This window comes from Malaclemys terrapin, chromosome 1 (assembly GCF_027887155.1).
Source record: "Malaclemys terrapin pileata isolate rMalTer1 chromosome 1, rMalTer1.hap1, whole genome shotgun sequence".
In the NCBI taxonomy this organism is placed as follows: domain Eukaryota; kingdom Metazoa; phylum Chordata; order Testudines; family Emydidae; genus Malaclemys; species Malaclemys terrapin.
The window spans coordinates 313329442-313345451 of NC_071505.1; the positions used below are offsets into that span (position 1 = coordinate 313329442).

At 42.4% G+C, this 16010-nt stretch overlaps 1 protein-coding gene across 13 annotated transcripts in view; it reads right to left on the reverse strand.

The window, feature by feature from the left end:
- Positions 1 to 16010, reverse strand: part of ZMYM2 (zinc finger MYM-type containing 2) — a 180338-nt gene that overhangs the window by 11557 nt on the left and 152771 nt on the right. For 12 of the 13 annotated variants that reach the window (XM_054015489.1, XM_054015491.1, XM_054015488.1 and 9 more), the window contains 3 exons: positions 10452 to 10546; positions 3991 to 4159; positions 2543 to 2694 (listed from right to left, as the gene is read on the reverse strand). In XM_054015489.1, the coding sequence (XP_053871464.1) occupies positions 2543 to 2694; positions 3991 to 4159; positions 10452 to 10546 (416 nt within the window). Of the gene's footprint in view, positions 1 to 2542; positions 2695 to 3990; positions 4160 to 10451; positions 10547 to 16010 lie in introns of those variants that run through there. The other variant, XM_054015500.1, reaches the window with a different exon arrangement.

The window sequence follows — 16010 nt, forward strand, 5'->3', positions numbered from 1 at the left end:
ATATTGATGCTTTTTTCCAAGTGTCCCTTTAAAAAAAATATTCTTATGTGCTTTCAAAATATATCAATGTCAGAAAAACAAATACAAGTAAGGTTTCTACACAACCCCCATTATGCTCAAAGTCTGTACCGAACAGAGAATAAGACTCATCACTGCAGCACTATCTAGTCCCAACAACGATGGTAATTCTATTGGGGGAGAATAAATGTTCTCTGTCCTTCCCTCCGCCTTCTCCAACAACCTGTCGGACAGTATTAGTACAAGTTACTAAAACACTGCTGATTAGATTTAGATCCATGGGAATTTCCACTGTGTCTGAATGAAGGCTTAATACTGTTCTCAATTCATTAGTTTTTGTTTTTTTTTTTTTGCCTGCCTTGATAATTTCTCAGCTTTCTTCCTCAATATAAATGTTACTCCTTTGATCTGAAAAGAGCATACATTTCTTAATTTTCCGTAATATACTGATCTCTCAATTTAGTTTTCCTCCATAGAGCACTTATCTGGTTTATTTGAATACAAGTCTGAGGTTTTTTTTCATATTAATTTTGTTTTATTACTAGCAAAATCCTTTAACAACTAATATCTGACATAAGCCTTCATAGCTTATCAAAGCCCCCTCTGCTTAAGCCCTTTAACAGTTTTCCTGGAAGTTATATTTATTCTCCATTCCATGGATTCCAGTCTAGGGCTGTCTGCTGGGAGGAAGGGATGTAATGACCTAAGAAATGAGTTAGGTTTTGTTTCACATAGGGACAATGGGATCAAATTTAGTACATTGTCACTTAAAAATATTCTCAGTGCTAGGCCCCAGGAGAAAGTCTGAACCTGCTTCTGCTTGTAGAGAAGGGGGAAAGGCACTTGAGGATACTTCCTTAAAATGCACAAAATCTGGCATTAACAAGATGTGTACTTGCTGTCACCCTGACTCTCATGTGTGTATAGCCTCTAATCCCCAACTCATTTTTGTCTTTGTGGACTGTAAGCTCTTCAGTGCAGCAACCAAGTCTTCCTATGTATTTGAATAGCATCTACCACAACTGGGCCCTAAATCCCACTGGGACCTATAGGCACTATCCCAATTGAAATATGAAACACAAATACAAACAATAGTTGCAATGGCATGATCAATAAAGAATGCTACTCCAATGTCACAATATATTATTTTTGTATTAGGGTTCCTGATATTCATATCCATGCAAGACAAAGCACTAACTATAAACTTAAAATTAAATATATGCCTAATATTTGCAACAGAAAAATAGGCAGGGTAGAAGAGATAAAAGAACAATTTGGAGAGAGTACAACTATTTGGAGAGCACTGTTTTATAAGCAGATGGCTTATTTTTTCAGTACTGTACATCTGGTTTTAAAAACATTTAACAAGGGGTTCTGATGTCAGAGTGATAGAAGATCATGCAAGGACACTGGTGGAAAGCTACCTGAGATTAAACTACATTTTCTTAAAAACGTTGTATATTTTGCCAAATAAAGGATGTTGTCTTTTCCTCGTGATTGATATTTGGAAAGTTATCATCTAGCTCCCACTAGAAACTAAATAGTTGGAGAAGAATTTTTTAAAATATTTTTGATTGTTTTAGGGATTCGTTATTTGATTTCAGTCCCTTCCCTTAACAATAAGAAAGATTAGCTAGGGTGATAGCTGGTTAAAGAAGAGCTGGTGCTCTATATTAGACATATATATAAATGATGTTGGACTGACTGAAATTTTCAGCCTTATCATTGTCAGCTCGGAATTTAGAATGTTTAAACTACAGGCTGCTTTCTGCACCACAAACAGAAAATAAAATTGAGATGCCCCTTCAAAGATAAAAGTTATGGAACACCTTCTTTATCTAAGAATCTAATGGTCTTTTACTGTCTTTATCTAAAATGGAATTATAGTGGCTCTTTTCTGATCTGAAGTATGAAAGAATTTTAAATCACTTGGTATAACTATTAAACCTTTTTACATTCCCCAAAATAAGGCAGGCTAATAGTGCTCAGTATTCAGCAAAGGCAGCTCTGCCCAATAAGCATTCCACCACACAGCTGTCCCCTCCATCCACTAACGAATAAATTAGTCATCGTTATCCATGTTGCTTCCACAGTTTGTGAAAATAGTCATTTTCTGTGTAGATACAGTTAGTTAACGGTTTCATTCTGCTTGATCATTAAATCATCTTAGGCAATCCACACAAATTGCAACATTTGAAAAATTGTTTTTGTCAGACAAGTGAATGTAAGTCAACTCATTCCTTACCTTCATTTAGCACAAGGTTTAAAAGTATCATTTTGTACCACCTTTCTTTCAAATTTCCAGATGTATTTGCAGTTCATCATCAAAACACACACCTTTCCATTATGTAATTTATATGATCTCTCTGCATTCCAAATTAACACAGCTCCTATGTTCATAATGCCTCCTAGCCACTTATCAACCAATAAATCCACATTTTCTTATCCCCAATTCTTTCATTAAAGTATATATCAGAGTCAAATCATCAGCTCCATAGTCTACTGCATCTTCTAGATTACTAACCTCCTGAATCCCAAGACACAGATAATAGATGCTGTCAGGTGTATAGTTCTCTCCATTCGGTCTTCGAATTTCATTGACAAAACGTGACAAGCCATAGTTTAGCTCAGCTACTGTATGTGATAGCAGATCTTCCTTTAATTTCACAGATTTTGCTGTAAAATAAAGATAAAACAAATATAACATTACACAACAACATTAACATTACTTGCTATGGGAAGGGAAATGGTTTAGATCAGAAGTTCCCAACCTTTTTTTTTTCCCGGAGCCCCCCCCAACATACTATAAAAAGTCCATGGCCCACCTGTGCCACAATAACTGGTTTGCTGCATAGAAAAGCCAGGGCCAGCGTTAGGGGGTGGCAAGCAGGGCAAATGCCTGGGGTCCCATGCCACGGGGCCCCCACAAATTACATTGCTCAGGCTTCAGCTTCATCCCCGAGTGGCGGGGCTCAGAGACCTGGGCTTCAGCCCCATACCGTGGGGCTTCAGCTTTTTGCCCTGGGTCCGAGGGAGTCTAATGCTGGCCCTGCTTGGAGGCCCCCCTGAAACCTGCTTGAGGTCCCCTAGGGGGCCCTGAACCCCTGGTTGAGAACTACTGGTTTAGACATTCTCTGTGCAGATTAATAAGTGAGTTCCAGTGTTGTACCTGATATATTTGACCTAAATTACGCAGCAAAACCACCAGATTCAAGGCTATGTTAATTGACTAGACTAGACTGTGCCATGATGGGAAGATTATTACCCACCGTGGAGAATTTACTGTCATGCCAGGCTGAGGAAAAGGTGGAGTAAGACAATAGCCCAAGGTATTAATTCAAATACAGGGCGTGGGGGAGGGAGGTTTCAGAAAGAATGGCTGCATTTCTGGTGTATATGGCTGTGCTAAAGCACATGAGAGACTAGCAGAAGAGGAGATTAGTGGCCCCAGGGGCCAAGGTAAATGCTGATACCAGAAGAGCCTTGCAGGAAGGGCAGCTGCATTCCATAGCTCCGAAGCCCATTTGAGCAGAGCCCCACAAACAGGTAGAAGTTAGAAGCTCTGCACTGCCAACTCCGTCCCCAGCTGAAGACCTCTTAAGATGTGAACTCTGGGGCTGGCTAAGAGATAAGGAGAACCAGGGGGCTGCTCGAAAACCAAGGGGCCACAATAAATGCTGACAACTAGAGTAGTCAATCCTGTTTCATACCAAGAGCACAAGACCCAGGACTCAGAATCTAGTGCAGAAGGTGTCTTTAGGAAAAGCCATGTTTGTGGGAACTTGGAAAAAGAGTTAAGCAGCCATTTTCAGAAATAAATAATTCTGTTGTACACAGGGTTTGATTAAAACTTGAAAACAGTAGTTAATATTTTATATTAAGAATTAGTTTATAAAAGGTGAAGAGTTCACGAAAATATAAAAGTTCTTACAAAAAATTAAAATTAATTACAAATATGTGGGCAATACTTACTTGATTTCAGTTCCTCTAATACTGGCAGATCTTCATCTAGACTCCTAGTTTTTACCCAGTGTTTCCACGCATTTACACCATATGCATATTTGAAAGGAAAACTACACTCTGAATTCTCAGAGCTATCATCATGAGACTGGTATTCTGACACTGCTTTTCTCTTCACTCCCTGTCATTGAAATAAATCTGTAAATATTACTGCTTATTAAACTGATCTAACTTACAGTCAGTAATATTACCCTTATCTAAAAACATAGAAACTAAGCAAACTATAACGAACTGCCAGCCAGATTTTGAATTATAAAACGGAAGTAGCAATATTTGTTTCATTCAGCTAGAGTCAATAGGTGGGTCTTATACTGAAGACACTTCCAAAAACAGTTCTACCTGTGCTGACTCAGGTACTTCTAAGACACCTAACAAAGTGGTATCTAAGATAGATGAAGTTAGATGGACTTTTTTTATTATAAAGAAAGTGTTACATTAGTGAATCACACTAAGAAACACACACTCCTGGCACCACAGTTCACAGAGTAAGATTACAGATTAATTTTCAGGTCCTCATTTTGCAAATATGCAAATCAGGAAGTTAGAGGTGCAACTAAAAGCTGAGTCCATCATTCATTTTGCAAACCGCCCCCAAAAACAGGGAGGCTGGACCTGACCCCTTTTGAAAATATACTAAATACTGAAAGACCAATTCCAGCTTGTGCAGGACCCATATTTAAATTCAGTAAGCAAAATATAAAGGTTTCAGAAACCCTAATATTAATAGAATTTTCTTCATCATTTAAAAAAAAAAATGCTATGAAACAGTTTGCTACACTACAGTTTGTGCTGGTGCCTCTGTGCCACAAGGGGAAACTGACTGGAAACAGACTATGAACAGACTAGAACAAAAGACTGGCCAATCTATTTTCAGTGCCTGAACTGAGTAATGTGCAAAAACGGATCTGAAGAGCATAAACAACGAAAGCCAATGATCAGGATGTTATAGTAGCATACATGTAAGGACATTTCTTTAGGAGTATTTATTAATGTTACACACTCTGGTTCAGTTATTTTGCACATTAAGAGTAGGACTGTCAGGTAAAGTAGTGCATCTTTATTAAACTTATGGACTTAGAGAAAAGAATGCCAAATCTTACATAGAAGTCGGAGGATTTTCTTTCTATAGACTGGCGATAATTGGCATATATGACATCTTTCCCCATAAAAGGAAGCTGGTGCTATTTCTTTAGTAATGTTTTTGCAATATTCTTCCAAATCTCTCCCTCCAAAAAGTGGATTTAATGCTCATAATGCATTTCCCTATTTCCCCCCAAATGTCTCATTTTATAGCTTTTCGATATTGACAGGTATAGGCATGGAACAATTCTCAGGTACCATCCCAAAATCTCTAGGACGGGAGTTAAAACATATGACAGTGCATCTATAGGGTAGGCTCAAAGAACAGCATCAATAACAGTGACTATTTGCCTGGCAAATCATCAAAGTGTGTGCCATATATAAGGCTGTTCAGAAAAGAGGAAGTCACTCACCTTGTGCAGGAACGATTGTTCTTCGAGATGTGTCCCCCTCTGGGTGCTCCACTGTAGGTGGCGCTTGAGTCCCTGTGCTGCGGATCGGAGAACTCTGATAGCAGCGTCCACTCGGCCCGCACATACGCTGTCCCCCGCCTCATGCTCTGCTACGAGGTGTGTATGGGTGAACTCCCCTCCGTTCCTTCGGTACTGCAGAGTCCCTGACAAGAACTCCGAAATACAGGGGAGGAGGGTGGGTTGTGGAGCACCCACAGGACACCCCTCTCGAAGAACCATCATTAGTTATTGCACAAGGGGAGTAACTTGCTCTTCTTCTCTGAGTAGTGTTCCCAAGGATGCTCCACTGTAGATGAATCCCCAATGGGAGGCTGGGGCTTCAGAGTCTAGTCTGTTATGGATGACAATACTGCGGAGCTGAAGATAGCGTCAGAAGCAGAGTCCCCAGTAATCGCACAGTGCTCGGCGAAGGTAGATGCAGATGCCCAGGTTGCTGCTCTACAGATTTCCAAGATAGGTACATTCTTGAGGAAGGTGACAGAGGAGGAAACAGACGTGGGGAGTGTGTGCGGATTCCAGATGGAGGTATTACGTTTAGAACCTCATAGTAGTATTGGATACAGTTTGAGACCCATTTGGAGAGTCTCTGGGCCAATATTGGTGCACCTTTAGACCTTCGCAATAAAAAGGAAGAGCTTAGGAGACTTCCTAAAGGCCTTTGTCCTGTCCAGATAAAAGGCCAGAGCTCTCCTAACGTTTAGCGTGTGCAGAATAGGCGCCCTGTTATCACGGTGAGGTTTAGGGTAAACAGTCAGGTAGTGAGTCCGTTTATGTGAAAAGACAAGGTCACCTTGGGAATGAACTTGGGGTCCGGTCTTGCCAAGGTGATTGCCGCCAGAAAGGCTGTCTTCAGCTACAGATATGTGAGCGAACAAGTAGCCATGGGGGTCAAAGGGCGGTTTAGTTAGGCTTTTTAGTACTAGATTTAGGTCCCATGTTGGGATAGGACATCTGGGTTGGGGGAAAAGGTTTACTATACCCCGAAGAATCATTTTGCGGTTGGGTGTGAGAGCCCTCTACTTGTTGATGGAAGGCTGCTATGGCCGCTAGGTGAACTTTGAAATGAGAGCTGGTCCTGATTTCTTGGGAGTCAGTATATGATTTAAGACCACTGGAAGATTAGCAGATATCAGGGAAATTTGCCTGGAATTACACCAGACCTGAAACCTGGTCCACTTTTGCAGGTAAGTATGACTGGTAGACTATTTTCTACTGTAACAACACTTCCTGTACCTCCTCAGAGCAGTATCTTTCTATGTGCTGGAACCATGAAGGAGCTAGGCCTTGAGTCGGAGTATCTGCAGATTGGGATGAAGAGTGTGTCCTTTGTTCTGTGAGAGGAGACATGGAGTGGGTTGGAGAGAGATCAGAGGGCATGTCACCAGTTGTGACAGGTAAGGGTACAAACATGTGTCTTGGCCAGATGGGAGCAATCACTATGTTTGCTCTCCCTCTTTTTATTTTTAACAGGACTTTCAACAGTAAGGGGAATGGGGGAAAGGTGTAGAGAAGGTCCCTGTTCCACAGAAGAAGGAAAGCATTGCCCAAGGAGTGTTGTCCTATTCCTGCCATAGAATAGTGTGGACATTGTTCAGGTAAGTGGTGAACAAGTCTGTAGTTGTCTCCTCCACCTCCTGAACAGTATGTGCAGTATTGCTGAGTTTATCTCCCATTTGTGGTCATGTGGGAACTTGCGACTGAGACGGTCCACTATCAAGTTTTGTACTCCTGGAAGGTAGGCTGTGATAGTGTGATTCTGTGGGAAATGCACCGGTCCCATAGCTTTAGTGCTTCCACGCAAACGGAGGATGATCTGGCGCCTCCATGTCGATTTATGTAGTACATACATGCGGTGTTGTCTGTCAAGACTCTTGTGTGTGTACCCTTGATTAGTGGAAGGAAGTGGGTGCTGGCATTCCTGACCAGTCTAAGTTCGAGGAGGTTGATGTGAAGAGACATTTCCATGGATGACCACTTGCCCTGTCTCGTAAGATTGTTGACATATGTGCCCCATCCTCTGAGGGATGCATCGGTGGTGAGGAGTAATGATGGGAGTTTGCAAGAAAGGGACCCCTGTGCAGACATTTGTTAAGTCCTTCCACCAGTCCAGGGAGTGTTAGAATTTGGTGGGCAGTGATAATGGTTTGTCTAGTCTATCTTTGTTCGGAGTGCAGACAGAGCTGAACCACATCTGGAGGCACCTCATGTGAATTCTGACATGAGGTACCATGGATTCGCCAGTCACCCTATATCCCAGGAGGTGGAGGCAGTGTCTGACTGATATTTGAGGGCTGATCTGTAGTGTCTCTATGAGCGTGACCAGTGTGTGCAACCTGTGCTGTGGCAGGAGCGCCCTCGCCTGTAATGAGTCAAGATTGGCTCCTATGAACTCTAAGTGCTATACAGGGAATGAATGTTGATTTTCGGACATTGATCTGGAGACCCAGTTCCGTGAACAAGTCTACAGCGGTTTGGGTAACCTGGTGGGCCTTGCTGAAGGAGCAGGCTCTGAGGAGACAATCGTCCAGATAGGGATAGATCATAATCCCCTGAAAGCATAGGTGAGCTGCCACTACCGAGAAGACGTTTGAGAATACTCGCGAAGCCGATGAGAGGCTAAAGGGGAGTACTCTCTATCGGTAATGGTCCTGGCCCAGTGTAAGGCTATGTCTACACTAGCACTTTTGTGGTTATAACTTATGTCGCTCAGGGGTGTGGTTTAATTATGTCGATCGGAGAGCATAGAGCAGGTACACGGGCTATCTTATAGCAGTGCAGCTACACTGGTACAGCTGTGCCACTGTAAGCTCTCTAGTATAGACATAGCCTAAATCTGAAAAATCGTCTGTGGGAAGGTAGGATCGATATGTGGAAATAGGCATCCTGCAGGTCGAGAGCTGAAAACCAATCTCCCCGTTTGAAAGATGGAATGATCACTGCTAGTGTGACCATCCTGAATTTTTGAGCTTTCACAAATTTATTCAGTGCTTTGAGGCCCAGTATGGGTCTCCCACCTCCCTTCTTCTTGGGTATCAGAAAATAATAAGAGTAGAAACCTTTGCTTTGTAGATCTAGAGGTATAGGTTCTATGGCTCCTAGATGGAGGAGATCTATTTCTTGTCATAATAAACTTGAGAGGGGTCCCTGAAGAGGGACAGGGAAGGGTGCTGGGGGAAGGTGACAGGGACAGAGTTATCATCCATTATGGATGATTTCCAGGATCCTTTGGTCAGATGTTATTCATTCCCAATTGCTGTGGAACAAAGCAAGGTGGTATCCAGGTGTGTGTGATGGGTAGCTCAGTTGCAGTTGGTGTTGAGGGGAGAGGTCTGTCGGCTCCCCGACCAAGATGTCAAAGCTGATGTTTTGAGGTGGATGTTTGTGACAAGGAAGACTGTGGCCTGATGGTTTACATTTGGAAAATCTGGATTTTTCCTTTGAGGCTCATAATAGTGTTGAGTTGGAAAATGTGGAGTGCGGGATTTATGCCTGAGGCTGCAGGTTCATGGTTGTTTTCTTTGACTCATAGTCCTTACATGTTAAGAAAGAGAAGCTAAAGAAAGCTCTACAACTAAGAGAAAAGTATTAACTAATTACTGAAGTGCTAAGAGAGAGATAATCTGAAGAATGGACTGCTAATAGCTCCATCTTTAGCCAGGGTTGTTGAGAAGGAACTGAGAGGAGTTGGCCCATGAGTGCTACTTGCTTCATGGCAGAGCATGGGGTGGGGGACAGTGCATGTGCGGGCCAAATGGACACTGCTACCAAAGTTCTCCAATCGGCAGTGCAGGGATGCAAGCATACCTGGAGTGGAACACCACAGGGATACTATTCGAAGGAGAAGGCTAGGAAAAGAGCAACCCAAACACTGCACCGTCTTAAAAAGAGAGCAAGCAAAAAATATCAATGGCCCCATATGATTTACGAGATACACAGGGACTTTTGCTAAATTCTTCTCCCATGCACACATGGACAACACAGTCTTAGTTTTGCACTTTGAGTTTAGCAAAAAAAAAAAAAAAAATCTGTGCAAAACATACTGTGCATCTGCCAAGAACAATTTTTGACAAATCTTAACTGCTAATCAAAACCAATTTTCACCAGAACACTCAAAGGCACTTCTCATTGAGGGCTTTTTTGATCCAAACTTCAGCTTTTCTATACCCAATCATTGTCTTTAGAACTGTTAAATGCAGCAGCATTTTTTTAAAAATGTATCATACTTTCAAAAAATAGGGAAAATATTTTCCCCCTGACTCACACTCAAAATCATCAGAACTGTTTCCGCTCAGATTTTCAACATCCAAAAATCAAACTTGGTCAGTCCTCAAACCTGGAAAATTTCAGAGTGGAAACAAAGTCTGGGAAAATTTTGAGCGATTGAAAAATACTTATAATCATTACTTATAGTGGCTGCTCCAATAAGCTAATACATTTATATAATTGGCTGAGCAAAGTAAAGCTCTACTCTCAATGGAATTTCTTGGAGGGTCAGTAAGTTTGGCCACCCCTGATTTAGTGTTTCCACTTTACAAATAGGGGAACTGAGGCAGCAGTAAAGTGATTTGTACAAGGCTATACAAATCAGTGGCAAAGATGGGATTAAATCCCAGAAATTAACTGGCAACCACTCTCCTACTCACTCTGCCTGATGACAAATCTGGAGTAAGTATTACACTGAATTAATTGCAGGGCACTGAATTAATTTTACCACTTGAACAAATGTACTATTTCATTCCAAAGCAAGTAGACATATTAATATTTTAATTAGCAATAACTTCAGTTCTCAGAGTGATCTAAAATTTAGTCAACCTGCAGTGTACAAAGTTTTTTTTCTTTTTGAATCACATGATCTATTACCTTCTTTTTGGATCGAGGTCTTGGCTGTTCCTCATATTCTTCCCCAAATACAGGAGGCAGCAAAAATTCATTTTCTGTATCAAGCTCCTCAGCCGCTGCAAATATATTAGAAACTTAAGTTTCATAAAACTTTTGAAAGATTACATGGTCCAAGGTTATGGGTTACATAAATCTGCGCTAATACAAGGAGTCTATTAGAGTACACAGATGATAATGTTCTGCTAACATTTGTTGCAGTACCAAGTGTAGGATTTCAGAAGAAGCAATTCACTCTGTTTTAGTATTTTATATGAAATACCAATTTCAAAAGCAATTTAATGATGAAGAAAAATTTTCAAGTGGTCTGTTACAACACTAATATGGTGTAAGCCTACTAACGGTGATATATAACCTATCGCATAAATCTATCTCTGTATCAGATGACTGGCAGATAGCTAACGTAATGCCTATTTTTTAAAACTGCTCCAGAGATGATCCTGGCAATTACAAGCCAGTAAGCTTAACTTTAGTACAAGGCAAACTGGTTGAAATTATAATAAAGAACAGATTTATCAGACACACAGATGAACAGATGAATTAAAAGTAGGCAGTCATGGGATAAAAGGGAAATTCCTCTCATGGATCAGTAACTAGTAAAAAGACAGGAAACAACGGGCAGGAATAACTGGTCAGTTTTCATAGAAGAGAGAGGTAAATAGCAAGGTTCCCCAAGGATCTGTACTGGGACAAGTGCTGTTCAACAACTACCCTTTCACATAACACAAGAACCAGGGTTCACCTGCTGAAATTAATAAGCAACAGGTTTAAAACAAACACAAGGAATTACTTTTTCACATAACACAGTCAGGTTGTGGAACTCATTGCTAGAGTATGTTTTGAAGGTCAAAAGTGTAACAGGGTTCAAAAAAGAATTAGATATGTTCATGGCGGAAAGTGCCATCAATAGCTATTAGCCAAAATGCAACCGTATGCTCTGGACATCCCTAAAATCTCAGATTGCCAGAAGCTGGGATTGGACAATGGGGTATGGATCACTTGATAAACTGCCCTGTTCTATTCATTACCTCTAAAGCAACTGGCACTGGCCCGTTGGAAGACAGGATACTGGGATAGGTGGACCACTGGTCTCACCCAGTATGGCCATTCTTCTGTTTTAATAAGAGGGGCACATAACACATGACTTTGCAGTTTTTCTTTCACCTATGCAAACTTTGGATCAGACCTGTGATCCCATTGTGTGAATTAGCAAGTAATGGTATTTCTACACAGCAACTAGACACCTCCGTCTGGCCCATGCCAGCTGACTCCGGCTCACAGGGCTCAAGCTGTGGGGTATCTAGTTGCTGTGTAGACATACTCTTAGTGAATAAACAGTAGAAAACAAACAAATTAGGGTGATGTTACAAAATATACTTTGTTCATTTATTTTTGTTTATAACAAAATGTAAAGTTAATATTACTAAGTCTTAAATTGCCTTTTTGGAGCAGGCACAGTCTTTTATTCTGTGTTTGTAAAGCACCTAACACAATGGGATCTGGTCTGTAACTAGGGCTCCTAGTAGCGATGGTAATACAAATTATTAATTATAATTATAAGGTAAGGCCCCAATACTACATCTCTGATTAACCCCTGAGAAGTGGAAAGAAGCCACCAATTTTTGACCAGGACACATAGCAAAACGAAGAGACTGGATTTAAAGTTGCAGGCTGTAAACTTTATTGACTTTTAATAGTAAAAGGAGGCTGACTTCCCCTTTAACTACAAAACACTGTCTGAGTTCAGAGTGGGGCTGAATGGCCTTATGCCACACATCCAAGGAAAGGATTACTCAGCTGTTCAGTCACTGATATTCTTTAAGATGTGTAGTCCAAATCACATTCCACAGCTTGTGATTGCGGGGGCAGTGCATGTGCCAGAAAACTTTCTAGTCCACAGCATCTGTGTGGCAGTGCATGCACCCTTACACTCTAAAGCATTCCAGTGAGGAGCCTGGAGCCACCTCATCACTTTCAGTTCCTTTACCACCTTCAGAGCTCAGGGTTTGGGGAATTCCGAAGTAGTAGTAACAGCGGGTGGATTGTGGAATACATTAGTCTCTAAGGTGCCACAAGTACTCCTGTTCTATATACAGACTACATATCTCAAAGAAAATCACTTACTGTACAGGTAAGTAACCTTTTTTATTTTGATAGTCCGTTAATTCCACAGCTGGTGACTTCCAAACAGTAGTCCTTACAGTCCTGTCAAATCTGGCATCATCCCTGGTCACCTACACCAGTGTGTAATGCTTCATAGTAATGCTTCATAAGTGTGTGGACAGATGACCACTCTGCTGCTCTACTGATGTCACTGATGGGAAGGCACACCAAAGAAGCCACTGATAGAGACTGTATATGGAGGAACGCACTAACACTTTGTATAGAAGTAGCATCCTTGCGAGTCAAAAGCATGATTTGATGTTCCAGCCAGATAGTCTCTGGGTGGGTACTGCTTGACCCATAACCCTTTCCCTATAAGCAAAAGAGGAGTCGTGAAACGTATCCATTTAACTTGGTAGGATCACCTCATGAAGTCCTTCCTGCTACTGGAGAGGACATCTTGCACTGCCGAAGAAAATTCCCATGCTAGCAGAGGTGTCCACCTAAAAACCAAGCTCTCAGGTGAAGCATCTGTGGATTGGGCTGCCTGAGCCTACCGCTGTGTTGTCTGAGCAGTACCGGGAACCTCAGAAGCGAGAGTAGAGGATGCTTTGACATGCGGAGAAGAGGAAACCAGAACTGGCAATCAGGATGGCCGTTGTCCTCTCACATGGGAGTTTGTGAAGGATGCGGGGCAGGAGCAGTAGGGGAGGGAAGGTGTAATTGATTCAGTTTGACCAGTCGATGCCAAAGGTGTCACCCTACGAATGGGCGCTGAACCCTCCCCTGGAACAGTACTGGATGTATTTGGTGTTGGTGTGAGAGGCAATCACCAACCATGATGTGCAACTCCCATTTGCTGTTGGTCACAAAGTTCCTGCTGAGAGCATTGGCAATCACATTTTGAGTCCCCAACAATAGGATATAGTATGCAATGCAACACTTCCAGAAGTGTATCGCTTCTGCACAACGTTGGGGACCTTGTGCCTCCTCACTTGTTTTTGTAGCAAATCACAGTGTTGTCATCTGACATAACGAGAACATGACAAGATTAGATGGAAGATAAAAATACGTGGCATGCCCTAAGATACCGCCCGAAATTCTAGGATGTTGATGTGCATCCTGGCTTCCCAAGTGTTCCAAGCTCCTTGCGTCATGTGATATCCCATGTGGGCATCCCAGCCATCGAACGATGCATCCGTTATCATCATACTTGGAGAGGATGGAAGGAAGGGCACTCCAGAGCAAACCTGGAGCAAATCTGTTCACCATCGAAGGGAGGAGATTACTTCTAGTGGAACAGTGAGAATGGTGTTAACGGGTTGGTTCATAGGGGAGCATACTCCCTGCAGTCATAGTTGTAAACAGGAAAAGCACTGGTGAGCGAAGGCCATGACATACATGCATGCTGCCATGTGACTGAGGAGGGAAAGACAAGTTCTGGCTGAGACCGGGGGGTTGGATGTCACTGAAGCAATCAGGTCCAGTTCTGTCTGGAACCTGTCCTTCGGCAGATAAGCCCTTGCGGAGGTTGCGTCAATGCGTGTGTCAATGAACTCCAGGGACTGTGTATAGGGTGCAAAGTTGATTTTTTAACATTCACACTCACCCCTAGGGAGAAGAGGAGTAGAAGGAGCTGGGATGTCAATTCTCAAGCTTCCCTTCTGGGCCGTGCCACTAGCAGCCAGTCATCCAGGTAGGGGAAGACAAGGTCTCCCTGCCATCTGAGATGAGCCGCTTCCACAGAGAAAACCTGCATATAGACTTATGGAGCAGTGGTAAGTGCAAATGGGAGAACCCTGTATTGGAAGTGCTGAGAGCCCACCATGAACCTCAGGAACTGTCTGTGGGTTGTATGGATGTCGACGTGGAAGTAGGCATCTTGCATATCAAGAGCTGTAAACCACATGCCTTTTTCTAGAGAGGGAACGATGGCCGCAAGCTTGACCATGCAGAACATTGGCTTGCGAATAGAACGGATGGGGCATTGGAGATACAGAATTGGTCTCCATCCCCCCTTCTTCTTTGGCACCAGGAAATAACTAGAACAGTACTCTGTGCCTTGAAAGGTTGTGGACACTGGCTCTACTGCTCCTCTCTGCAAAAGAGAATCCACCTTAGGGCAAGGATATTGTCGTGAGAGTGGTCCCTGAGACAGGATGTGGAGGAGGTAGCATCATACACTCAATCACACAGCCATGTTGAATGACAACCAGAAACCACTTGTCCACTGTTATTGCTCTTCATGCTGGCAGAAAGAGTTTGAGACTGCCCCCAAATGAAGTGGTTGGCACGAGTGCTGGTGTGCAAAGTGACTGATGGTTCTTTAGATGCACTCAGAAATATTGTTTAAAAGAAGATTGAGTATATTGCTCACAGGACTGTCCCCGCGGATGGGATCTTTGTACCTTTGGGCACTTCTGTGGAGTCTCAAAGACTTGCTGGTGGTAGAACTGGGGAGCTCTGTAGCATTGTGTAAATGGCAGGCAATAAAATTTTCATTTGGGCACTGGCGTATAAATGTCTAGTGATCACAGGGTAGCTCTAGAGTCTTTGAATGAGTGTAAGGAATCATCCATCTTCTGATGGAAGAGGTGTGATTCATCAAAAGGGAGGTCCTCAATTGTGCTCTGTACCTCCCTAAGGAAGCCCGAGGAGTGTAACCAGCATTCCCTCCTCATGACAATTCCGGTTGCCATTGTACACGAGAATGTCTGCAGAATCAACTGCAGCCTCAAGTATAATTCTAGCAACCCACTTGCACTCCTCCAAAACAGCTTGAAAGCGGGCACAATCTTGCTGCAGTAGCTTGTCAACAAAGTCCACTGTCTGGCCAATGCTGCATCCCAAAGTTCTTAATCATATGAAATTACTACAAAATCAGTAAAATCCTATGTACAAGAATAAAAACAGTTTTTCTGTAAAGTTTAGAAAGTACGTCACCAAGGATGAGAGAACAGCAGAAGCTCCAACTCAAACCACGCAGCACTGAGAAGGAACTGAAGGCATGGTCCGTCCACCCTGCCCTTTATCGCCTCAGGCGAAATCCTGAGACAGTACAAGGGCACATGCGTGGACCAATGGATATTATTACTTTGAAAAGCTCTGGCTCTGGGCTCCTGGTGCATAACCCTTAGTGGAAAACAACAGGGACCATCACTTGAAGATGATGAAAGAGGTCTATAAATTCACAAGTAGTGTGGAGGAAGTGAATAAGGAAGTATTAGTTATCCTCTTCACATAACACAAGAACCCATGAAATTAATAGGCATCAGGTTTAAAACAAACAAGGAAGTACTTCTTCACACAACGCACAATTAATGTGTGGAACTCATTGCAGGAGATGCTGTGAAGGCCAAAAGTATAACAACATGATCAAAAGAGATTTAGATAAGTTCATGGAGGATAGGTCCATCAATG